The 27,754-nt window shown below is 37.4% G+C and overlaps 1 protein-coding gene across 1 annotated transcript in view; it reads right to left on the bottom strand.

Annotated features, from left to right (window-relative positions):
• EYS (eyes shut homolog) overlaps positions 1-27,754 on the bottom strand; it is a 1,808,075-nt gene that overhangs the window by 282,297 nt on the left and 1,498,024 nt on the right. Inside the window, 1 exon segment of the mRNA XM_030809409.1 lies at positions 14,285-14,393. Within this exon segment, the coding sequence (XP_030665269.1) occupies positions 14,285-14,393 (109 nt within the window).

The raw sequence follows: 27,754 nt of genomic DNA, 5'->3' as shown, positions 1-27,754 counted from the left end.
CTTGTGGCAGATCCAGAGAAACTGTAGTATCATATACAGAAAGTAAAGGGAGCAAGAGATTAAGAGCTCCTGAAAAAAGAAACTGGAAAATCACTTTAATTGGGCGTCTGCAGGCACAAGTTCAGAGAAGACACATCCATAGGAAACACTGGAGAGGACCTCAGACTGACTGTTAAAGGTCTTTCCCTGTACAAAAAGCCAGTCCAAAAAGACTGGAAGAAGTGACTGTTTTATCAAATGTGTGGATTCCACCACAAAGTTAGAAAGCAAAGGAAGACAGAGGAAAGCATGGCATAATCAAAGGAACAAAATAAATCTCCAGGAGACAACCCTTTCAAAAGAGATCTATATAAATTACCTGACAAAAAATTCAAAGTAACCATTTTGAAAATGTTCAGTGAGGACAGAAAAGTGATGCTGAACAAAACGAAAATATCAAAAAAGAGAGAAAATATGAAAGAGAACCAACCAAAAATTTTGGAGCTGAAAACTGTAATGCCTGAATTTAAAAATTCATTACAGAAGTTCAATGGCAGGCTTGGTCAAGCAGAAGAAAGAATCATAAAATTCAAAGACGGATCACTTGGATATTTCAAAAGGAGAAGAGAGAAAGAAAGAAGAAAAAGCTTATTCATAGAAATAATGAATGAAAACTTCATAAATATGGGGAAGAAAATGGACACCCAGAATCAAGAAGCTGAAGTACTCCAACTGAAATGAACCCAAAAAAGTCCACTCTGAGACATACTATAGCCAAAAACAGAGAATTTTAAAAGATGCTCAAAAAAGGCAACTTGTCATGTAAATGGGAGCTCCCATGAGACTATCAGTAGATTTTTTTCCACAGAGACCTTGCACATCAGAAGGGAAAGGGGTGATATATTTAAAGTGCTAAATATTTTTTAAAGGAACCTGCAAACCAAGAATACTGTATTTGCCAAAACTGTCCTTCAAGAATGAAGAAGACATAAAGACTTTCCCCATAAACAAAAACTGAGGGATTTAATCATTAGATCTTCCTTACAAGAAATGCTAAAGGAAGTTTTTCCAGTTGAAATAGAAAGATACTAGACAACAACACAAAAACTTCTGAAAGTATAAAGCTTGCTAAAAAAGGTAGATAAGTACACAAATATAGAATACTGTAATACTGTAATCATGGTGTGTAAATAACTTTTGGAATTTATTTATTTTCAGTTTGTGTTATTTTTTATTGTTGTATTGTTATTTTTATGTTTTTTATTCTGGAATATTTTCTTTTTAAAGATTTCAACTTATTTTAGATACAAGGGGTACATGTGCAGGTTTGTTACATGGGTATATGGCATGCTAACTTAGGCATTTAGAAATTAAGGGCAAAAGAATAAAATAACTATAATTATAAAATATGTTAACGTACAAAATATAAAATGAGGTTATTTTTATGATTAATAACATAAAGTGTGTGTGTGTAGGAGCAATAATGGAATAGAGTTTTAGTATGTGATATTGAAGTTATTATTACCTTAAAATATACTGCTAAAGCTATAAAACATTTTGTGTAAGCTTCATGGTAACCATAAAAAATACTCATAGAAGATACAAAAAAACAAAAAATGAAATCAAGTTATGTCACTAAAAAGTCAAAAAGGAAGAAAGGAAGAAAGGAAATGAGGTACAAGAAAACTTGTCCTGCAAGAGATTCACTTTAGATTTAAGGATACACACAATCAGAAAGTGAAAGTATGGAAAAATATATTCCATGGTCATATTGTTAGGCTTTGTGTCCCCACCCAAAATCTCATCTTAAATTGTAATCCCCTAAATCCCCATAAACCCCACATGTCAAGGGAAAGACCAGATCAAGGTAATTTAATCATGGGGATAGTTTTCCCACGCTGTTCTTGTGAAAGCAGCAGTTCTCTTGAGATCTGATGGTTTTATAAGTGTTTGGTTCCTCCTGCGTTCATTCTCCTTCCTGCCACCTTGTAAAGCAGGAAGGAGAATGTAATAATACATTACATTACCAGGCTGGAAGATAACAATCACAGGATCATCTCAATAAATGCAAAATGTCATTTTATAAAATTTGAACTCTTTCATGAAAAAATACTCAGCAAATTAGGATTAGGAGGAAATTAATTCAACAGAATACACATCATACTCAATGGTGAACACCTAAAGCTTTTCCTTCAAGTTGAGGAACACGATAAAGATGCCCACTCACTGCTTTTATTGAGCATAGTTCTGGAAGTCCTGGCTGGAGCAGTTAGGCAAAAGAAAAAAAAAGGAACAAAATGCATCCAAATAAGAAATAAAGAAATAAAATTATCTTTGTTCACAGATGATATGATAATATACATAGAAAACCTTAATGATGTCTCTGACATACATGCACACACACAAAAACTGTTAGAGCCAACAAATTTAGCAAAATTTCAGGATACGAAAATCAGCATTTTATATCATTTCCATAGATATATGGATCTATATATCATAGATATATGGAAATAATTACATTTCCATAGACTAACCATTAACTATCACAAATAAGAAAACAGTTTTATCTATAATACATGAAAAAGGATAAAATAGAAAAAGAATAAACTTAAGAGGGCAAAAAATGTGTAACTTAAAACTACAAAACATTCTTGAAAGAGAAGAAAGGCACAAATAAATAAGAAAGACATTTTACATTCATGGAGCATCAATAAAATGTCCATACTCTCCAAAGTAATCTACAGATTCAATACAATCCCTACCAAAATTCCAAAGATATTTTTACAAAAATTGAAAAAACAATGCTGGAATTCATATGGCACCAAAGGATGCCAAATAGCCAAAACAATCTTGGGAAAGAATACAAAATGGGAGAGGTTCCCACTTCCTGACTTCACAGTATATTACAAAGCTATAGTAATCAAAAGTGTATGGTGCTGGCATAAAGAAATGTATAAACCAACGAAACATAACAGGCTGTGAAAAATCCCATGGACACATGGTCAAATGATCTCTGCAAAGGGTACCACAAATGCATGTGGAAAATAATCTTCAAAAAATGGTCTTTGGAAAACTGGCTATTCACATGCAAAAGAGTGTCATTTTATAATGAGCAAGCATTTGGCATATATCTGAAAGATATCTTGAGGTAGTAGAAAATTCAGAACCTAGCTGAGGTACAGTCACTGAAGATGTCATAAAATGTAAAATATTCTATTCTCAACAAGTATGCTACACTGCTTTAATTTACAATATATAATTACATGGCATTAAAATTCTGATACATCAGTCCAGTGGCAAACCTTAAGTAGGAACAGATAAATATGTTCAATCTGCTTATGCAACAATTACTCTAATGGGAGTAGGAAATAGTGCATGTTCCCAAGGATTCTCATTATTTTAAGAATGTCCCAGGAATTCCTTGTTAGTCACAAGTCAATTCTCTTCCGCTAGTAACTGAGAGATGAGAGACCCTGAAAGGCCTTGAATTCCTTTTTCACTAAGGCAGTTCCTGACAGGAGAGTTTCAGCAACATCTTGGATTGCAAACATTCTACTGACCATTATATTGACCATAATAACAAAAGAATGAAGACAAGTTCATATTCTAAGGAAGACTCCAGACCACTTTCCACAATATTTTCCACACAGTAGGAAACTATTTTCAAGAAGGTAACCCCTACTCATCATCAGGAATCAATTTCTTCAGCTCTATGATATTTTCAATGAATCAGTAAGACAATCAATAATATGTTTTCCTTTGTTTCTTCTGAAATCCCTTTATTGTATAAGAAATTAATGGTATAATTTAAAAAGCAAGGATTTTGAAAACTGAAAAAATTAAATTGGATCTTTGTCTTACACTATACATAAAAATCTACTCAAAGTTGATTAAAGACTTAAACTTAACATCCAAACCATAAAACCCCTAGAGGAAAACATGGGGAAAATGCTTCATTAGTTTTGACAGTGATTTCTTGGATATAACACCAAAAGCACAGGCAACAAAAGCAGAAATAGACAAGTGGGACTATGTCAAACTAAAAAGTTTCTGTGCAGCAAAGAAAACAACTAACAGAGTGAAAAGGAAACCTATAGAATGGGAGAAAATATTTGCAAGCCATAGGTTGGATAAGGAGTTAATATCCAAAACATATAGGGAATTTCTACAACTCAATATCAATGAACAAACACACAAGGCAGACAAACAAAAACTCCAATATAACCTGATTAAAAAATAGGCAAAAGACTTGAATAGACATTTTTCCAAATAAGACATACAAATGGCCAACAGGTATATGAAAAGATGCTCACCATCTCCAATCATGAGGGAAATGCAAATCAAAACCACAATGAGATATCACTTTATACTTGTTAGGATGGCTATTACCCAAACCAGAAAATAACAAGTCTTGGTGAGGATGTGGAGAAATGGAAATTTATGAGCACTCTTGGTCAGGATGTAAGACGATGCAGCCACTATAGAAAACAGTATGGGGGTTCCTCAAAAAATTAAAAATAGAACTACCATCTGATCTAGCAATACCACTTCTGGGTACTTATCCAAAAGAACTGGAAATAGGATATTGAAGAGATTATTTGCAGTTGGATGTTCATTGTAGCATTATTTACATTATTCACATCATTCAATAGATAGAAACAACATAAATGTCCATTAATGGATGAATGGATAAAGAAAATGTGGTATAGTATGATCTCACTTATATGTAGAATCTAAAAATGTTGAACTCATAGAGATAGAAAGTACAATGGTGATTGCAGAGGCTGGTCAGGGATGGGAATAGAAAAAAGAAAAACATTGGTCAAAGGGTACAAAGTTCCAATTTGATAAGAAGAATAAATTTTGGTGATCTGTTGCACGGCATGGTGACTATAGTTAATAATAACATATTTAAAAACAACCAAATGAGAGGATTTTGAATTTCTTACCACAAAGAAATGATAAATATTTGAGGTAATGGATATGCTAATTTGCCGAATTTGATCATTCCACAAAGTATACATGTATCAAAACACTACATTGTACCTGATAAATATATACTATTATTATCTGTCAATTAAAATATAATAAAAAAGGAAAATGATATATATATATATGGAATAGTCAATTTTTTTGTATCCTTTATAACAAAATGTCATTGTAACTATAGTAATTATAGCGCTTTCCTAAGTCTTGAATCAATTCTAACAAACTTTTTTTTTTATTATACTTTAAGTTTAGGGTACATGTGCGCAACATGCAGGTTTGTTACATATGTATCCATGTGCCATGTTGGTGTGCTGCACCCATTAACTCATCATTTAGCATTAGGTATATCTCCTAATGCTATCCCTCCCGCCTCCCCCCATCCCACAACAGTCCCTGGTGTGTGATGTTCCCCTTTCTGCGTCCATGTGTTCTCATTGTTCAACTCCCACCTATGAGTGAGAACATGCGGTGTTTGGTTTTTTGTCCTTGTGATAGTTTGCTGAGAATGATGGTTTCCAGTTTCATCCATGTCCCTACAAAGGACATGAACTCATCCTTTTTATAGCTGCATAGTATTCCATGGTGTATACATGCCACATTTTTTTAATCCAGTCTATCGTTGTTGGACATTTGGGTTGGTTCCAAGTCTTTACTATTGTGAATAGTGCAGCAAAAAACATACGTGTGCATGTGTCTTTATAGCAGCATGATTTATAGTCCTTTGGGTATATACCCAGTAATGGGATGGCTGGGTCAAATGGTATTTCTAGTTCTAGATCCCTGAGGAATCACCACACTGACTTCCACAATGGTTGAACTAGTTTACACTCCCACCAACAGTGTAAAAGTGTTCCTATTTCTCCACATCCTCTCCAGCACCTGTTGTTTTCTGACTTTTTAAGGATCGCCATTCTAACTGGTGTGAAATGTTACCTCACTGTGGTTTTCATTTGCATTTCTCTAATAGCCAGTGATGATGAGCATTTTTTCATATGTTTTTTGGCTGCATAAATGTCTTCTTTTGAGAAGTGTCTGATCATATCCTTTGCCCACTTTTTGATGGGACTGTTTGTTTTTTTTCTTGTAAATTTGTTTGAGTTCACTGTAGATTCTGGATATTAGCCCTTTGTCAGATGAGTAGGTTGCAAAAATTTTCTCCCATTCTGTAGGTTGCCTGTTCACTCTGATAGTAGTTTCTTTTGCTGTGCAGAAGCTCTTTAGTTTAATTAGATCCCATTTGTCAATTTTGGCTTTTGTTGCCATTGCTTTTGGTGTTTTAGACATGAAGTCCTTGCCCATGCCTATGTCCTGAATGGTATTGCCTAGGTTTTCTTCTAGGGTTTTTATGATTTTAGGTCTAACATGTAAGTCTTTAATCCATCTTGAATTAATTTTTGTATAAGGCATAGGGAAGGGATCCAGTTTCAGCTTTCTACATATGGCTAGCCAGTTTTCCCAGCACCATTTATTAAATAGAGAATCCTTTTCCCATTGCTTGTTTTTGTCAGGTTTGTCAAAGATCTGATAGTTGTAGATATGCAGCATTATTTCTGAGGGCTCTGTCCTGTTCCATTGGTCTATATCTCTGTTTTGGTACCAGTACCATGCTGTTTTGGTGACTGTAGCCTTGTAGTATAGTTTGAAGTCAGGTAGCGTGATGCCTCCAGCTTTGTTCTTTTGGCTTAGGATTGACTTGGCGATGTGGGCTCTTTTTTGGTTCTGTATGAACTTTAAAGTAATTTTTTCCAATTCTGTGAAGAAAGTCATTGGTAGCTTGATGGAGATGGCATTGAATCTATAAATTACCTTGGGCAGCATGGCCATTTTCACGATATTGATTCTTCCTACCCATGAGCATGGAATGTTCTTCCATTTGTTTGTATCCACTTTTATATCATTGAGCAGTGGTTTGTAGTTCTCCTTGAAGAGGTCCTTCACATCCCTTGTAAGTTGGATTCCTAGGTATTTTATTTTCTTTGAAGCAATTGTGAATGGGAGTTCACTCATGATTTGGCTCTCTGTTTGTCTGTTATTGGTGTATAAGAATGTGATTTTTGTACATTGATTTTGTATCCTGAGACTTTGCTGAAGTTGCTTATCAGCTTGAGGAGATTTTGCGCTGAGATCATGGGGTTTTCTAGATATAAAATCATGTCGTCTGCAAACAGGGACAATTTACTTCCTGTTTTCCTAATTGAATACACTTTATTTCCTTCTCCTGCCTGATTGCCCTGGCCAGAACTTCCAACACTATGTTGAATAGGAGTGGTGAGAGAGGGCATCCCTGTCTTGTGCCCATTTTCAAAGGGAATGCTTCCAGCTTTTGCCCATTCAGTATGATATTGGCTGTGGGTTTGTCATAGATAGCTCTTATTATTTTGAGATACGTCCCATAATATCTAGTTTATTGAGAGTTTTTAGCATGAAGGGCTGTTGAATTTTGTCAAAGGCCTTTTCTGCATCTATTGAGATAATCATGTGGTTTTTGTCTTTGGTTCTGTTTATATGTTGGATTACATGTATTGATTTGCATATGTTGAACCAGCCTTGCATCCCAGGGATGAAGCCCACTTGATCATGGTGGATGAGCTTTTTGATATGCTGCTAGATTCAGTTTGCCAGTATTTTATTGAGGATTTTTGCATCGATGTTCATCAAGGATATTGGTCTAAAATTCTCTTTTTTGTTGTGTCTCTGCCAGGCTTTGGTAACAGGATGATTCTGGCCTCATAAAATGAGTTAGGGAGGATTCCCTCTTTTTCTATGGATTGGAATAGTTTCAGAAGAAATGGTACCAGTTCCTCCTTGCACCTTTGGTAGAATTCGGCTGTGAATCCGTCTGGTCCTGGACTTTCTTTGGTTGGTAAGCTATTGATTATTGCCTCAATTTCAGAGCCTGTTATTGGTCTATTCAGAGATTCAACTTCTTCCTGGTTTAGTCTTGGGAGGATGTATGTGTCGAGGAATTTATCCATTTCTTCTAGATTTTCTAGTTTATTTGCATAGAGGTGTTTATGGTATTCTCTGATGGTAGTTTATATTTCTGTGGGATCTGTGGTGATATCCCCTTTATCATTTTTTATTGCATCTATTTGATTCTTCTCTCTTTTCTTCTTTATTAGTCTTGCTCGCTGTCTATCAATTTTGTTGGTCTTTTCAAAAAACCAGCTTCTGGATTCATTAATTTTTTGAAGGGTTTTTTTGTGTCTCTATTTCCTTCAGTTCTGCTCTGATCTTAGTTATTTCTAGCCTTCTGCTAGCTTTTGAATGTGTTTGCTCTTGCTTCTCTAGTTCTTTTAATTGTGATGTTAGGGTGTCAATTTTGGATCTTTCCTGCTTTCTCTTGTGGGCATTTAGTGCTATAAATTTCCCTCTACACACTGCCTTGAATGTGTCCCAGACATTCTGGTTTGTTGTGTCTTTGTTCTCATTGGTTTCAAAGAACATCTTTATTTCTGCCTTCATTTCATTATGTACCCAGTAGTCATTCAGGAGCAGGTTGTTCAGTTTCCATGTAGTTGAGCAGTTTTGAGTGAGTTTCTTAATCCTGAGTTCTAGTTTGATTGCACTGTGGTCTGAGAGACAGTTTGCTATAATTCCTGTTTTTTTACATTTGTTGAGGAGTGCTTTACTTCCAACTATGTAGTCAATTTTGGAGTAGGTGTGATGTGGTGCTGAAAACAATGTATATTCTGTTGATTTGGGGTGGAGAGTTTTGTAGATGTCTATTAGGTCCGCTTGGTGCAGAGTGGAGTTCAATTCCTGGGTATCCTTGTTAATTTTCTGTCTCGTTGATCTGTCTAATGTTGACAGTGGGGGGTGTTAAAGTCTCCCATTATTATTGTGTGGGAGTCTAAGTCTCTTTGTAAGTCACTCAGGACTTGCTTTATGAATCTGGTTGTTCCTGTATTGGGTGCATATATATTTAGGATAGTTAGCTCTTCTTGTTGAATTGATCCCATTACCATTATGTAATGGCCTTCTTTGTCTCTTTTGATCTTTGTTGGTTTAAAGTCTGTTTTATCAGAGACTAGGATTGCAACCCCTGCCTTTTTTTGTTTTCCATTTCCTTGGTAGATCTTCCTCCATCCCTTTGTTTTGAACCTATATGTGTCTCTGCAAGTGAGATGGGTTTCCTGAATACAGCACACTGATGGGTCTTGACTCTTTATCCAATTTGCCAGTCTGCGTCTTTTAATTGGAGCATTTAGCCCATTTACATTTAAATTTAATATTGTTATGTGTGAATCTGATCCTGTCATTATGATATTAGCTGGTTATTTTGCTTGTTAGTTGATGCAGTTTCTTCCCAGCCCTGATGGTCTTTACAATTTGGCATGTTTTTGCAGTGGCTGGTACCGGTTGTTCCTTTCCGTGTTTAGTGCTTGCTTCAGGAGCTCTTTTAGGGCAGGCCTGGTGGTGACAAAATCCCTCAGCATTTGCTTGTCTGTAAAGTATTTTATTTCTCCTTCACTTATGAAGCTTAGTTTGGCTGGATATGAGATTCTGGGTTGAATATTCTTTCCTTTAAGAATGTTGAATATTGGTCCCCACTCTCTTCTGGCTTGTAGAGTTTCTGCTGAGAGATCTGCTGTTAGTCTGATGGGCTTCCCTTTGTGGGTAACCCGACCTTTCTCTCTGGCTGCCCTTAATATTTTTTCCTTCATTTCAACTTTGGTGAATCTGACAATTATGTGTCTTGGAGTTGCTCTTCTCAAGGAGTATCTTTGTGGCATTCTCTGTATTTCCTGAATCTGAATGTTGGCCTGCCTTGCTAGATTGGGGAAGTTCTCCTGGATAATATCATGCAGAGTGTTTTCCAACTCAGTTCCATTCTCCCCCTCACTTTCAGGTACAGCAATCAGATGTAGATTTTGTCTTTTCACATAGTCCCATATTTTTTGGAGGCTTTGTTCATTTCTTTTTTTTTCTTTTTTCTCTAAACTTCTCTTCATGCTTCATTTCATTCATTTCATCTTCCATCGCTGATATCCTTTCTTCCAGTTGATCGCATCGGCTACTGAAGCTTCTGCATTCATCACATAGCTCTCATGCCTTGGTTTTCAGCTCCATTAGGTCGTTTAAGGACTTCTCTGCACTGGTTATTCTAGTTATCCATTTGTCTAATTTTTTTTCCAAACTTTTAACTTCTTTGCCATTGGTTCAAATTCCCTCCTGTAGCTCGGAGTAATTTGATCGTCTGAAGCCTTCTTCTATCAACTCATGAAAATCATTCTCCATCCAGCTTTGTTCTGTTGCTGGTGAGGAGCTGCGTTCCTTTGGAGGAGGTGAGGCACTCTGATTTTTAGAGTTTCCAGTTTTTCTGCTCTGTTTTTTTCCAATCTTTGTGGTTTTATCTAACTTTGGTCTTTGATGATGGTGACGTACAGACAGGTTTTTGGTGTGGATGTCCTTCCTGTTTGTTAGTTTTCCTTCTAACAGACAGGACCCTCAGCTGCAGGTCTGTTGGAGTTTGCTAGAGGTCCACTCCCGACCCTGTTTGGCTGGGTGTCAGCAGCGGTGGCTGCAGAACAGCCGATTTTCGTGAGACCACAAATTCAGCTGTCTGATCATTCCTCTGGAAGTTTTGTCTCAGAGGAGTACCTGGCCGAGTGAGGTGTCAGTCTGTCCCTACTGGGTGGTGCCTCCCAGTTAAGCTACTCGGGGGTCAGGGACCCACGTGAGGAGGCAGTCTGCTCCTTCTCAGATCTCAAGCTGCATGCTGGGAGAGCCACTACTCTCTTCAAAGCTGTCCAACAGGGACATTTAAGTCTGCAGAGGTTGCTGCTGTCTTTTTGTTTGTCTGTGCCCTGACCCCAGAATTAGTGCCTACAGAAGCAGGCAGGCCTCCTTGAACTGTGGTGGACTCCACCCAGTTTGAGCTTCCCGGCCACTTTGTTTACCTAATCAAACAACCAACTCAGCAATGGTGGGCGCCCCTCCCCCAGCCTCGCTGCCACCTTTGCAGTTTGATCTGGGACTGCTGTGCTAGCAGTGAGCTAGACTCCGTGGGCATAGGACCCTCTGAGCCAGTTGCAGGATATAATCTCCTGGTGTGCTGTTTTTTAAGCCCATTGGAAAAGCGCAGTAGTAGGGTGGGAGTGACCGGATTTTCCAGGTGCTATCTGTCACTGCTTTCTTTGACTAGGAAAGGGAATTCCTTAACCCCTTGCGCTTCCCGGGTGAGGCGATGCCTCACCCTGCTTCGGCTCGCACATGGTGCGCTGCACTCACTGTCCTGCACCTACTGTCTGGCACTCCCCAGTGAGATGAACCCAGTACCTCAGTTGGAAATGCAGAAATCACCCGTCTTCTGCGTCACTCACGCTGGGAGCTGTAGACCGGAGCTGTTCCTATTCGGCCATCTTGGCTCCTCCCCTCTCAATTTTTTAAAAGAAGGAAATCTTGTCATATGGTACAATATAGATAAACCTTGAGGACTTTATCTTAAATAAAATAAGCCAGCCACAGAGTACAAATACTGCATAATTCCACTTAAATAAGGTATAGAAAGTAAACTCATAGAAGCAGAAAGTAGTCAGAGTTTGCGGGGAGAGATAAATGAAAAGTTGCTCTTCAATGACTATAGAGTTTCAGATAAGAAGAAAAAGTTCTAGAGATCTGTTCTATAATAATGTGTATATAATTAACAGTAATTAACAATAATGTGTATATAATTAACTGTACACATAAAATGTTGTTGCTTAGTAATAGTTGCAATAGAATAAAGGAAAACATCATAAATCACGTTCAGCACATGTATCCCAGAACTTAAAGTAAAAAACAAAACAAAATAAATCAGATTAGAAATAAAAAAAAGAAAAAATATCATATAAAATGTTGTGAGACCACATAGTTTTAGTTAAAAGCATGGACTATCTAGTGAGAATGTCTGGGTTTGAGTCCCCAAATAGCTGTGTGATCTTGGACAGGAAACTCATCCTCGTGCTTTATTTTCCTTCTCTGTATTTGGAGATAATAATAGTATTTACTTCATATTTTATGGTAATGATTAAATAATTTAAAATATGAAAAGTGCTTAGAACAGTGTCTGGAACATAGTATTATATATTTTAGCTATTATCAGAATTAAGAATAAATTTTTACTTTTTACTTTCAAAATTACCAGGAAAACCTCCAAATTAATATAGGTGCTTTTTCTTATCCAACCTAGAATATCACATTTGAGATTTAACCCCTTTGGTATCAGTCTGGCTTTGTTCTGGGTTTATATACTGAAAAATACTATTTTGTACATAATGATTCTTTGAATATACTTAACAATCACTGCTAAATTATAATGAGTAGAGGCAGCACTGGAACCTATTTTGATATTTTGTGCCAAAGTCCATGATTCTTAAAATTAAATAGCTTCAGCTCGCAAAATTTTCAGTTCTTGTATCTTTATTCCACAAACTTCCATCATCCTCCTACTGTAATAATAGAGGAAATGGCAGTAGAAAACTTGCAGTAGAAAAGCCACCCTTAGGTGCTCTTTCTCAGACAAGATCCTGCCAGGACTTGGGGAGAAAGGGCATTTGCCATAGAGGTTGGGCCCTGGAGGCTGTAATATACCGTGACTCTGGGACTGAAGTGTGTCTGAGAGAATCTCACCACATACAGCCTCCACAAGCGTGACCAAATTGAGCTTCGGGGTTGACACAAGTTAGAAGGCAGCAGTGATTCACCCAGGCTTAGGAGCACTTGAATTGGGCTGAACTTAAGGAGGCAGAGTTATAAAAGCATGTGACAGCTCCTGTAGTGGCAGCAGGGAACAGCCACTGAGGCTTTAGAGTGCCTACATGCATTCTCTCTTTACCACCTTAAAATTATCAGATTATTTTCCATTGAAATAATAAATTCTACTCCCTTGTGTGTGCACATGCAACTTGCAGCATTCTGATCGGTATTTCATTTGGTCAGCCTAAAGGGCAAGGTGACTGGTTTGTCAAAGAGGCTATAAATATGTCATATTTAACATTTTCAACAACAAAAAGATATTTATTGAGCACTTACTGGATTCTACATGTTAGAAATGTGATTCATTAATGTAGAAGTTAGTAGCATATTTTATGCTATTCATAAGAAAATACAGATCTTTCAATATAAAAAATGGGCGACTACAAGGAGTTAATAAAGACATAGTCATACTGAATGCTTTACATTTTTCACTATGAGTGATTCATATATTTTCACTGCTTGAATATTCCATGTCTTAAATCTAAGAATGTGGCCCTCTCAGGATCTAGAATGACTTTTTAAAACACAAAAACAATTTTATTCCTACCCTAACAACCCACTTGAACAATTTTGAATTGGCTGCAGTAGCAAATGAAGATCAGTACAGTGCATTATAAAGGAACACAAAAGTGCTAGGAAACAGAGCCTGAGATAGAGCCTCCTTTCTTACCACTATAAAATTCCGGTCAAATAAGATACTCAGTATCCCTCAGCTGTAGAAAAGAGATAATCATTCTACCTTTTCAGGGTTCTTGCAGATATTAAATGAGATAATATTTAAGGCCATAATTTGGAAAATACAATGTGCTTATACAAATGTTAGATGTTATTATGTGCTGCTTTTGGATGCCTATATATACTCAAGAGACTATATAGAAGGAATGAAAATAAAATGAAATTTCCAATTCATTAAGGCAGTGCATAGTGGCTGTTTTAATGTCTACTAAAATTAGGTCTCTAATTATACAGATTAATTCTCCATGATGATCAAATGAACTAGGAATTTTTATCATAAATGTATTGCAATAAAGTTATACTAAGAAAAATGTAACCAACCACATCATTAAAACAGAAAGAATTCAGCAAATTGCCTGGTCTCTGGAGGGATAGATATTCTCTTTTCTTTTAATTTAGACTCATTCAATGTTTCTAAGAGAAATTTTCTGGCCAATGCAAATCTGGAAGACTGGGAACGGCCTTTTTTAACAGTGCAAGTACTATAATATCCTATAAAAACACAAGTTTTAAAAAAATTGTCATATTTTGCCAATCTTTCCCCACTCTGGAGCTGTCTTTTTTTTAAAAAAAAAAATCAAGCACAATATATTAAATCCAAAGTGTGAAAGGAAAATCAGTTTATTGTTAAATTTGATAAAACTTTGATAGTGACAGGCAACATTAAATATATTTAATAATCCCTAAAGTATGAGTTGAATTTTCTGGTGCTTTGTTGAGAGTTTTTTACAAGGAATCTGTTCAATTAAGAAATATGATTACTGCTTAGTAACATAAAAAATAATTATCTGAAATACTGAGGGCACAATTAGTGTTTGGAACTGGATATTTGCATATCTACCTGAGAGGCCTGGGAAATCTCTGTGTCTTTCTTCTGTACTGGAGGTTTTCCATCTGCAGTCATTTCAATCGTACAAACAACTCCAGGGCTGCCAACAGGCATTGTGTAGCTAAACATAAAACAGAAGAAGCCATTATGATATGTGTTATTGTCAAGAGAGGAGTAACTTCACATATGGATAGTAAGTACTTCTTCATTGAGAGAGGTACTTTCTGGATCACAACAATCCTGAAATATGGCCCCAGCCAAGTGTGGATATTTTCAAGTAGATAAAAGATGTATTTCTTTTCTAACACTGAGTTTTATTTTCCTTCTCCCCTAGTGACTTTAAAACTGGACATGGAATGCTTTCAGAAAGTTAAACCTTCCACAAAATAAAAAGAGCTTCATATGTATAAGTAGATATTGATAACTGTGGTTGACATATGGTCTCCCTCATGTAGGAGATTGTTGGACAAGTCACATCAATGTTAAATGATGCTAAACTCCCTAGGTAGAAATTTCCCTTCCCTGGCCTACAGGGAAATTGAAATGGAATAAGAAATGAAAGGCTGCATATCCCTGAGCAGTGAGATTACACTGTGATACAGTTATCAGAACTCAGAAAGCATGCTGCTAATGTATCGGCTGGTACTGTATCTCAGAGATAAAAGTAGAAGGTTAAGGGAGTTTGTAGAATGAATAGCAAAAATGGTCAATACACAACTGAAAATTTATCAGAGTTTATAGAATGATGCAATCATATGAAAAGGTACATATACTAAGGTATTTGGCATATTTTTTAAACAGCTTATTTAGAGTTTTTAAAAAAATTCAAACAATATTACCCGGCACCCACCTGCCATATTGTAACAACAGTAACTTGCATTGTTATAAAGTTTATTTCATAGAGATAATACAAATATGTTCGCTGATATTAGCAGTGGCTGTTTCTGCATACTGAGAGTGTGGACGATTCATTTCTCATTTTTGCTTATTTGTATTTTTTAAATTTTGGACAATGATCACACTTGTTTTTTATTTTTTATTTTGACCAGACTTTCTTGTTTGTCTGGGCCTGAGGAGTTTCCCAGGACATGGGACTTCCGGTTTTTTTTTTTTTTTTTTTTTTGAGACGGAGTCTCACTCTGTCGCCCAGGCTGGAGTGCAGTGGCACAATCTCGGCTCACTGCAAGCTCCGCCTCCCAGGTTCATGCCATTCTCCTGTCTCAGCCTCCCTAGTAGCTGGGACTACAGGCCCCCGCCACTGCGCCAGGCTAATTTTTTTTTGTATTTTTAGTAGAGACGGAAACCTGTGTGAGCCAGGATGGTCTCGATTTCCTGACCTCGTGATCCACCCGCCTCGGCCTCCCAAAGTGCTAGGATTACAGGCGTGAGCCACGGAGCCTGGCAGGACTTTCAGTTTTAAAACCAGAGAAGTTCCTGGCAGACCTGGAGAAGTTGGTCATTTTATTTTTAAAACAAAAAGTCAATTTTATTAAACAATTATTGGTTAAATAATTTAGTAATATTTTTTCTTAAAATAACTTTGTTGACTTAGTTGAATGAAAAAACAAAAAACAAACCCTAAGCTTCCTCTTTCCCTTACCCTTCTTAAAGGCACAACTGTGGGCTGGTTCCTTCTCCTTGCCTACTAGGTAATAAGAATCTGATATGATCCTTCCAGTAAATCATTCCACTACCGTTTTGGCTTCCACTTTAGTTTACCAAGGTCATTTCTAATTCTGATCAGATCACTGTTAAAAATTCTTGAATTCTGGCCAGGTGCAGTGGCTCACGCCTGTAATCCCAGCACTTTGGGAGGCCGAGGTGGGTGGATCAGGAGGTCAGGAGATCGAGACCATCCTGGCTAACATGGTAAAACCCCGTCTCTACTGAAAATATAAAAAATTAGCCGGGCGTGGTGGCGGGTGCCTGTAGTCCCAGCTACTTGGGAGGCAGGAGAATGGCATGAACCCGGGAGGCGGAGCTTGCTGTGAGCAGAGAGCCTGCCACTGCACTCCAGCCTGGGCGGCAGAGGGAGACTCCATCTCAAAAAAAAAAAAAAAAAAAATCTTGAATTCCAAGAATTTCCCACTTAGTGTGAATTGTGTAAAATATATGAAGCATATTTGCCACCGGTGTGGATATGGCCAGATTGATACGTATGGATGCTTTTATACTGGAGATGGAGAGAACTGCTCTCAGGGAATGCACAAGACCTCTGCTTCTTTCATTCAGAGCTTGTTGAAATCTAACCTAGAACTGAAGCTCCACCAAAGGAAGCTATTCACACTATTTGCTTTCTGTTATTCCTTCTTTTCTCCCCCCACGATCCTTCCACAAATGATAGTTTATATTATCTGCCTGGTTTATGTACTATGTTGGAAATTGATATGCTGTCTTCCAGAATTTTTTCCACATGTTGATTCTTAATGTTCATTTTTATGATGTCTCATGCTTGCTTATAGACCAAATTGTGTCATAAGAAACAAAAAGACCCTATAAACAAATGAGATATTATGCCACATAAATCATTTGAGGAAAAGCCTAAGAGCATATTCCTTATGCCTCTTAAGTATTGCTGAGGCCAGCCGAGTCTAATGATTTAAAGACTTAAGGATCATATTTTGAGATAATCCGTTGCCTGGCTGAGTGATCTTAGGCAAACCACTTAACCTTTCTTCCCTGAAGTGTGATTATGTACAGAAGGGAGATAATCATTCTAAGCTCATAAATGGTTAGTGAGAATCACGTTATTTAATGTACATAAATCATTCAGTGCTAATATTAAAATCCAAGTTAAAGCAATTATTTGCTGACTAGACAGGGATCTCTAAAGAGATTTTTGTAAAAATAAATTACACAGTCAAGTTGAAGTGTTCATTCACTTCTACTTATATTGCTCATCATGGAATTCAAAATCAAATACTCAAGTTGCGTTATTTTAAAAACTGAAACTCAATGAAACCGACTTTTTTTTTCAGTGTCCTTAACATTTTTGCACTTTAGATTTATAATTTTTAGGTATGCTTAGCAATATTGGTGGAAACATTCTGATTTGGAAAAGACAATTTATTTGTAGATTTTTAGAAGACATGCCCAAATGGAAGTTCAGGTTATCTAAAACAAATGAAAGGGCTGCAAAAAGGTAAAAAAAGAAGAGTTCATTGCTTAATTAATTAAATCAAGTAATTTAAATAATTTATCCAGCTCTTAAACAAGAGTTATAGAATAATAGTAACACAGAAAGATATTTGTGTGAAATAGGAAAAGGGATACATGTAATTTGAATTACATAATATAATTTTAATAAAAATATGCATAGGATAATACCAGAACTACTTTTACTAATATTAACAGTGGCTATCTCTGTATCCTGGTGATATGGGAGGCAGGCAGGGAAGTGCTGGGTAGAGAAGGGCAGGGTCCCTGGCAAGGGCTCCACCCTTGGGCCTGTGCCCGTGAACCTAAATGAGAACAGGCACTCCTGTTTTCATGCACAAATGTTGCATTTTCCAAGACCACTCTGGCTCACCATGTCCCCTATCCTATGCCCATATAAACCTGAGACATTAGCAGGCACACACAGAATCAGCTGATTGTCGAGGCCAGCAGACTAGCAGACCAGCCATGGTGGAACAATGTAGCAGAGAAAGAGAGAATAGGAGGGATGTCGGGATGCCAAGGGCAGTTTGGCTGGGGGCTGTCAGAGAAGAGTCCAGCCCCTGGGTGGCCCGACTCCAGGGGAAGACCATCTTCCCACTCCATCCCATCTTTCAGCTCCGATCTATCTTGCTGAGAGCCACCTCCATCACTCAATAAAACCTTGCACTCTTCCTTTAAGCCTGTGTATGATCTGATTCTTCTGGGACACTGGGCAAGAGCTCAGGATGCAGAAGGCTGTCACACTGGCCCCCTGTCCTTGCAGTAAAGCAGAGGGCCCATTGAGCTGATTAACACACAAGCCATCCACAGATAGCAAAGCTAAAGGAGCACACTGTAACACATGCCCACTTGGGTTTCGGGAGTCACAGGCACCCACCCCTAGATGCTACCGCAGGGCCGAGAGCCCAAAGCACTCGCCCTAGCCTCTGTACCTGCCCATCTGCATGCTACTTCTAGGGGTTTGAGCTGCAGGGTGACCAAATAGGGGAGCCACATCCCTGTTACATGTCCTGTGAGGGGAATCTGGGAACTTTCCTGTTTCAGTGGGAATGAAGATGATTTTGTGTGTGTGTGTGTGTGTGTAGAGATAGGGTCCCACTATGTTGCCCAGGCAGGTCTTGAACTCCTGGGCTTAAGTGATCCTCCTGCCTTTCTCTCCCAAAGAGCTGGGATTATAGGCATGAGCCTCTGCGCCTGGCCTGAGGATGATTTTTAAATTGTGTCTTTTGCTTATTTCTATTTTCTAAATTTTGGACACTGAACATATGTTTTTAAATCTTATCTCTTAAGACAAAAATTCAGCTTTTATTAAAAAAACAAGAATTAAAGAATTTTCCAACATTTTTCTGTTGTTTCCTGGATTCCATGCCTTCCTTCCAGGTACACCTATGTACATAATAGCCAAGATTTGGAAGTAACCTAAGGGTTCATCAGTAGGTGAATGGATAAAGAAAATGTGGTAGATGTACACAATGGAGTACTGTTCAGCCATAAAACAGAATGAGATCCTGTCATTTGCAACAACATGGATGGAACTGGAGGTCATTATATTAGGTAAAATAAACCAGGCATAGAAAGACAAGCTTTCTCACTTGTTTGTGGGAGATAAAAATTAAAACAACCCAACTTATGAAGATAGATAGTAGAATGGTTACCAGAGGCTGAGAAGTGTAGTAGGGGTCTGGGGGGTTGGAAAGATTGTTACTGGGTACGAAAATATAGTTAGAATGAATAAGATCTACTATTTGATAGTACAACAGGATGAGTATAGTCAATAACAACTTAATTGTATGCTTTAAAATAAATTATATAATTGGATTATTTGTAACACAAAGGATACATGCTTATGTTGATGGATACCCCATTTAAACTGATGTGATTTACATATTGTGTATCTGTGTCAAAACATCCCATATACCCCATAAATATAGACATCCACTATGGACCCACAAAACTTAAAAATTAAATAAAAATTCCTCAAACTTTGGAAAATTTTTACCTGAATCATCTTGAATATTGCTTTTTGGTATTCTCTGAATGATATGGTTTGGCTGTGTTTCCACCCAATCCCATCTTGAATTGTAGTTCCCATAATCCCCACATGTCATGGGAGGAACCCAGTAAGAGGTAATTGAATCATGGAGGTGGTTACCTCCATGCTGTTCTTGTGATAGTGAGTCAGTTCTCATGAGATCTGATAGTTTATAAAGGGCTTTTCCCCCTCTTTGCTCTTCACTTCTCCTTCCTGCCGTCACGTGAAGAAGGACATGTTTGCTTCCCCTTCTGCCATAATTGTAAATTTCCTGAGGCCTCCCCAGCCATGTGGAACTGTGAGTCGGTTAAACCTCTTTCTTCTGTAAATTAGACAGTCTGGGACAGTCCTTTATAGCAGCATGAGAATGGACTAATACACAGAACACTGAAATCTCTACTTGTAGAACTTATGTTAGACATTTTTTGGAAGCCTGTTAAGCAGTCCTCTAAATTTCTTAATCTCGCTTTTACTCTTAAAAAAAACTTGCCTTATTTTTTTCTCTCTGACATTCTTCTTAGTTATCATTTTTTTCTTCAACCGTTTTTAGACTAGAATTTATCTTATCTACTGAGTTTTAAATGTCTATGAATTTTTTTATTCTCAAGATTTTGAATATATTTCCTTTTTGTGTTTTATTTCTGCCTGTTATGCTTTTATAACTTTTCCCCATATTTTAACTAATATTTTAATATACTTTCTTATAAAATGTTATTTTTAATTGAAAATATTGGAATTCAGTTTCCACTCTTTAAATAAGGAGCAATAAGTATTATCAAAGTTTGAATCACTTTTTTTTTTAACTTTTATTTTAGGTTCAGGGGTACCTGTTGCAGTCTGTTATACAGGTAAATTGTGTGTCATGGTGTATAGATTATTTCATCGCCCAGGTAGCAAGCATAGTACTGTTAGGTGGTCTTTTTGACTGTCATCATCCTCCCACCCTCTACCCTCAAGTAGGCTCCAGTGTCTGTTGTTCCCTGCTTTGTGTTCCCTTTGAGCTAAGCACTTAATGTTTAGCTCCCACTTGTCAATGAGATTGTGTGGTATTTGGTTTTCTGATCCTGCATTAGTTCACTTAGGATAATGGCCTCCAACTCCATCCATTTTGCTGCAAAAGACATGATCTCCTTTTTATGGTTGTGTAGTATTCCATGGTATCTATTTACCACATTTTCTTTATCCAGTCTACCATTGATATGCATTTAGGTTGATTCCATGCCTTTGCTACTGTGAATAGTGCTGTGATGAACATATGTGTGCATATGTCTTTTTGGCAGAACAATCTGTATTCCTTTGGGGATGTATCCAATAATGGGATTACTGGGTCTAATGGTAATTCTGTTTTAAGTTCTTTGGGAAATTGCCAAACTTCTTTCCACAATGGTGAACTAACTTATATTCCCTGCAGCAGTGTATAAGAGTTCCTGTTTCTCCACAACCTTGCCAGCATCTGTTATTTTTTGACTTTTTAATAATAGCCATTCTGACTAGTGTGAGATGGTGTTTCCTTGTGGTTTTGATTTGCATTTCTATAATAATTAGTGATGTTGAACTTTGTTTTATATGCTTTTGGCCACACGTATGTCTTCTTTTGAAAAGTGTCTGTTAAGTTCTGTTAAGTTCTTTGCCCACTTTTTAGTGAGGTTTTTTGTGTTTTGCTTGTTAACTTAAATTCCTTACTGAATCTGTATATTAAATCTTTGTCAGATGCATAGTTTGAAATATTTTCTTCTATCTTATAGGTTGTCTGTTTACTCTGTTGCTAGTTTCTTTTGCTTTGCAGAAGCTCTTTAGTTTAATTAGGTCTTATTTGTCAAGTTTTGTTTCTGATGCTATTGCTTTTGGTGTCTTTGTCATGAAATCTTTGCCAGGGCCTATATTTAGAATGATATTTCCTAGATTATCTTCCAGAGTTTTTATAGTTTTGGGTTTTACATTTAAGTCTTTAATCCATCGTGAGTTGACCTTTATACATAGTGTAAGAAAGGGGTCTAGTTTCAATCCTCTGCATATGGCTAGCCAGGTATCCCTGCACCATTTATTGAATAGGGAGTCCTTTCCCATTGCTTTTTTTGGTAACTTTATTGAAGATCAGATAGTTGTAGGTGTATGGCATCATTTCTGGGCTCTCTATTCTGTTCTATTGGTCTATGTGTCTGTTTTTTGTACAAGTACCATGCTCTTTTGGTTACTCTAGGCTTGTAGTATAGCTTGAAGTTGGGTAACATAAAGCTTCCAGCTTTGCTCTTTTTGCTTTGGATTGCCGTGGTTATCCTGGCTCTTTATTGGTTCCATACGAATTTTAAAATAGTTTTTTCTAACTCTGTGAAGAATGTCATTTGTGGTTAGATAGAAATAGAATTGAATCTGTAAATTGCATTGGGCAGTATGGCCATATTAGCAATATTGATTCTTCTTAATCATGAGCATGGAATGATTTTCCATTTGTTTGGGTCATCTTCAATTCCTTTCACCAGTGTTTGTAATTCTCCTTGTAGAGATCTTTTACCTCCCTGGTTAGCTGTATTCTTAGGTATTACTCTTTTTGTGGGTCTTGTGAATAGGATTGCATTATTGTTTTGGCTTTCAGCTTGGATGTTTTTGGTGTATAGAAATGCTACTGATTTTTTTATGTGGATTTTTTTTTAATCCTGAAACTGTTGAAATTGTTTATCAGTTCTAGAAGCAGAGACTCCTAGGAGCAGATCTTTTGGGCAGAGACTATGGGGTTTTCTAGGTATAGAATCAATTGTCTGCAGAGAGAGATAGTTTGACTTCCTCTTTTCTTACTTGGATGACTTTTATTTCTTACTCTTGCCTGATTGCTCTGGCTAAGACTTCCAGTACTATGTTGGATGGCAGTGGTAAGAGTGGACATCCTTTTCTTGTTCTAGTTCTCAAGGAGAATGCTTCCATCCGTTGCCTATTCAGTATGATGTTGGCTGTGGGTTTGTTATCAACGGCTCCTATTATTTTGAGGTATGTTTCTTCAATGCCTAAATGCCTAGTTTATTGAGGGTTTTTGACATGAAGTGATGTTGAATTTTATCGAAAGCCTTTTCTGCATCTATTGAGATAATCATGTGGTTTTTGTCTTTAGTTCTATATGATAAATCCCATTTATTGATTTGCATATGTTTATGCAAATACTGCATCCCAAGGATAGAGCCTACTCAGTCATGGTGGATAAGCTTTGTGATGTGTTGCTGGATTTGGTTTGCCCATATTTTGCTGAGAATTTTTGCATTGATGTTCATCGAAGATATTGGCCTGAAGTTTTCTGTTTTTGTTGCTGTGTCTCTGCCAGGTTTTGATATCAGGATGATGCTTACCTCATAGAATGAATTAAGGAGGAGTCCCTCGTCCTCAACTTTTTGTAATAGTTTCAGTAGGAACAGTACCAGCTCTTCTTTATATTTCTGATATTTGTCTGTGAATCTATCTGGTACTGGGCTTTTTCTGGTTGTTAGGCTTTCTATTACTGATTCAACTTTGAAACTCATTATTGGTCTGTTCAGGAATTCAATTTTTTCTTGGTCCAATCTTGTGAGATATATGTATCCAGGAATTTATTCATTTCTTCTAGGTTTTCTAGTTTATGTGCATAGTGGTGTTTGAAGTAGTCTCTGAGGTTTTTTGTTTTTCTGTGGGGTTGGTGGTAATGTCCCCTTTGTTATCTCTGATTGTGTTTGAGTCTTTTTAAAATTTTAATTAGCCTGCCTAGCAGTCTGTCAATCTTATTTATTCTTTTAAAAAAGAAACACATAGGTTTTTTGATCTTTCGTGTGGTTTTTTACATCTCAATTTCCTTCAGTTCAGTTCTGATTTTGGTTATTTCTTGTCTTCTGCTAGCTTTGTGGTTGGTTTGCTCTTATTTCTCCAGTTCCTGTAGCTGTGGTGTTAAGTTGTTAATTTGAGATCTTTCTAACTTTTTGATATGGGCATTTAGCACTATAACTTTCCCTTTTATCACTGCTTTAGCTATGCCCCAGGAATTCTTGTATGTTGTATCTTTATTCATATTATTTTCAAAGAATTTATTGATTTCCGCCTTAATTTCATTGTTTACCCAAAAGTCATTCAGGATCAGGTTGTTTAATTTCCATGTGATTGTATGATTTTCATCATTTTTCTTAGCATTGATTTCTATTTTTATTGCACTGTGGTCCGATAGTATGCTTGATATGGTTTTGGTTGTTTAAATTTGCTGAGGATTGTTTTATGGCCAATTTTGTCATTTATTTTAGAGCAAGCACAACACACAGATGAGAATAATGCATATTCCGTTGTTTTTGGGTGGAGATATCTGTTAGGTCCATTTGGTCAAGTGTCAAGTTCAGGTCCTGAATATCTTTGCCAGTTTTCTGCTTCAGTGATCTGTCTAATACTCTCAGTGGGGTGTTTAAATCTCCCACTGTTGTTGTATGGTTATTTAAAATTCTTCATAGGTCTCTAAGAACTTGCTTGATGAATCTGGGTCCTGTGATGGGTGCATATATATTTAGAATGATTAGGTCTTTTTTTCAAATTGACCCCTTTACCATTATGTAATAAGTTTATTTATCTTTTTTGATCATTATTGGTTTGAAGTCTGTTTTGTCTGAAATTAGAATAGCTACCCCTGCTGTTTTCCATTTTCTGTTTGCTTAGTAGATTTTTCCCTCTCTCTTGACTTTAAGCTTATGGGTGTCATTGCATATGAGGTGAGTCTCTTGAATATTTGGATCTTGTTTCTTTATCCAACTTGCTACTGTGTGCCCTTTAATTGAGGCATTTAGCCTGTTTACATTCAGATTAATTTTGACATGTGCAGATTTGATCCTGTCATCATGTTGTTAGTTGATTATCATGCAGACTTGATTGTGTGGTTGCTTTATGGTGTCAGTGGTCTATGTGCTTAATTGTGTTTTTGTAGTGGCTAGTAATAGTCTTTCCTTTCCATATTTAGCACTTCCTTAAGGATTTCTTGCAATGCATGTCTGGTGGTAACGAATTCTCTTAGCATTTGCTTGTCTGAAAAGGATCTTATTTCTTCTTTGCTTTTAAACTTAGTTTAACTGAGTGTGAAATTCATGGTTGGAATTTCTTTTCTTTAAGAATGGTGAATATAGGCCCCCAATCTCTTCTTGCTTGTAGGATTTCTGCTGAAAGGTCTGCTGTTAGCCTGATGGTGTTCTCTTTGTAGGTGACCTGCCCCTTCTCTCTAGCTGCCTTTAACACACTTTTAATGTATTTCAACCTTGGAGAATCTGATGACTATGTGTTTTGAGCATGGTCATCTTGTATAGTGTCTAACAGGTGTTCTCTGCATTTCCTGAATTTGAATGTTGGCCTCTCTAGTGAGGTTGAGGAAATTTTCATGGATGATACCCTGAAATGTTTTCCATGTTGCTTGCTTTCTCTCCTGCTCTTTCAGGGATGCCAGTGAGTTGTAGATTTGGTCTTTACCTAATCTCATTTCTTGGAGGTTTTATTCATTTATTCATTTTTCTTTATTTTTGTCTGACTGAGTTATTTTGAAGAACTGGTCTTCGAGCTCTGAGATTCTTTCCTCCACTTGGTCAATTCTGCTATTGATTTGTGTTAGGAAATTCTCGAATTTTTTTTTTTTTTTTTTTTTTTTGAGATGGAATCTTGCTCTGTTGCCCAGGCTGGAGTGCAGTGGCGTGATCTTGGCTCACTGAAAGCTCCGCCCCCCAGGTTCATGCCATTCTCCTGCCTCAGCCTCCCGAGTAGCTGGGACTACAGGCACCCACCACCACGCAAGGCTGATTTTTTGTATTTTCAGTAGAGATGGGGTTTTACCGGGTTAGCCAGGATGGTCTCGATCTCCTGACCTCGTGCTCTGCCCACCTCGGCCCCCGAAAGTGCTGGTATTACAAGCGCGAGCCACTTCTCCCGGCCAGCTTGGTTCTTTCTTAAAATGATCATTTCATCTTTCATCTCCTGTATCTTTTTATTGTACTCCTTAGAATCTTTAGATTTTTGACTTTGTTCCGAGTCTTGATGATCTTTGTTCCTATCCATATTCTGAATTCAATTTTGTCATTTCAGCCATTTCGGCCTGATTAAGTACCATTGCTGGAGAACTAGTTCAGTTTTTGGAGGTAAAAAGCCACTCTGGTTTTTTGAGTTGCCAGAGTTCTTGCACTTGTCCTTTCTCATCTATATTGGTTGATATTCTTTCAATCTTTGAAGTTGCTATCCTTTGGATGTGTTTTTTGTTTGTTTGTTTTTGCTTTTATCTTCTTTGATTTCCTTGGGGGTTTGATTGTGGTACAGAGTGGGTTCAGTCAACTGGCTTCATTTCTGGAAGGTTTTAGGGGGCCAGTGCTCGGCTCAGCACTCCTGGGCTGTGTGCTCTAACTCTGGGGGTGGGGCTGGTATCAGACTCCTGGCTTTTTCTCTCTGGCCCCTTGAGGTTATGAACCTGCTGTGCTGGCAGGGCTGAGATATTTCCAGTCTGCTGGCCAGAGCGCTCTGATGAAGGGGAGTTGGCCAAAGCACTGCATCGGGGTGGCAGCAGCAGGATCTGTGCTCAGTCGCACATGCCTGCACCATGGCAGGGCAGTAGGGTGCGTGCACATAGGCTGGGGCAGAGTACTGGCGAGAGTGGGGATGCGGTGCTCCTGCTCTGACAGTGGTGGTGGTGTGGCGGGGGCAGGGTGCTGGCAGGTGCAGGGCTTCCAGCCTCCATGTGTGCATTTGCACTGGTGGCATTGGCTGTGTGTGTGTGTGGGGGGCGGGGGGGCGGGGTGTGGAGAGAAGGGGGACAGGGCTGTAGCCTGTAATTTCTCTTTTTAAATAGTAAAATTATTCCTTCATTTATGCTTTCTAGTGTTTTAAAAATACTTTAGAGTTTTTTCAGGCCCTTTCATAAAAATTGTCTTATCTAGAATGATTCCTGTTCCATTGTTGGTTTGCTTGGTTCCTTTTCCAGTATCATCATGGGTTCTGATATTGTACTGTGCAGGCCCATTTTGAATGGGACATATGTTTCTTTTTCTCTCTTTTTGTGTACTCCCATTCTTCATGTCCTGTGTTCTTCTGCTGTGCCCAACCCTACCTGCTGAATGAGAACCGTACCTGATCTTTTGACACTGAAACCGGAATCTTCGCTAAAAGGTATTTGGTAGTTCTGTCCTACAATGATACTGGAAATATTCACAGGTCCATTCACAGAGCTCACAGACTGCTTGGCATAATTCAGGTCATGATACTTTGATTGCATTCTGCTCTCTTCCTGGGCTGGCAGCTTGCTAAAAGTCAGAATTCCAGATGGCAGCCTTTCTCTTTTTCTGAGTATATATATATGAATATATTTATATTCCCTTATATATTTTATTTATCTTTATAAACCTATATCTATATCAGACCTTTCACAAATCTTTTTGAGCAAATAGTTTTAGTTCCTTTTACCTTACAGGAGACAAACTTTTCTATTTCTAGATTTATATCTTAGCAAGTACGCACTCTTACCTTCTCTGCTGCTTTGCATATTTGTCTATTTCTTGTTTAAAGATATGTTTGTCTTGTTTTTGAACTTGCCTTTATGTTTTCAATTTTCTTCTCTTTATTTTTTCTATCACTGCTAGCACATAAAAGTGTGAAGTTACGGAGTCATCTTGACCCGAAATCCCACATTTTCTTTTTTTATTATAAGGAAACACAAAAATGAAAGATCAAACTAAGTTCTTGCCTTTGAAGGGACATGTACATAGAAAATTGTCTTTAATTTGTGAGAGGTAGGATGAAAAAAAGTTAACCAAGCCATTTGGAAGTGACTTCATGATTTTGCAGTCTTTAAATTTGGAAGGACTAATTTCTTTGGCTTTTCTATCTCAGGTTTGTTTTGTGCTATAGGCATTTCCATGCATCTGTCTCACATTTTTTTTTTCCAGTGGCATATTTCAAAAGCACATAAGTAAAGTAGTTTGTTTTTTTTTTCCAGAGAGAAATAGAATGTATGGATTTTTTTTTTCTTTTTAAGGTACCTATGTTTTATTTGTCAAATCTGGTGGTTATATGAGTTACTGGCATCAAACCATAATGAAATTAAATGCTTTAAAGCAGTATCTCATTGCTGGGATGAAGGTGTGCAAAACCTAGTTCATGTATAATTGCAGCATGAAGCCATGATATAACAGTAACAAAACTGAACAGCACCAACTGCTTCTAGAGAATATTGCAAAATTGATGATTATACTGAATGCTTTCACAGGTGCAAAACATAAATGTTCTTTTCTCTTGTCTTTAGGCTTGGCAATTACCCAACAATAACACTGGCT

This window comes from Nomascus leucogenys, chromosome 3, assembly GCF_006542625.1.
Source record: "Nomascus leucogenys isolate Asia chromosome 3, Asia_NLE_v1, whole genome shotgun sequence".
Taxonomy (NCBI): Eukaryota; Metazoa; Chordata; class Mammalia; order Primates; family Hylobatidae; genus Nomascus; species Nomascus leucogenys.
Note: the sequence above shows the minus strand (reverse complement) of the source record. Positions and strands in the feature narration are given on the sequence as shown.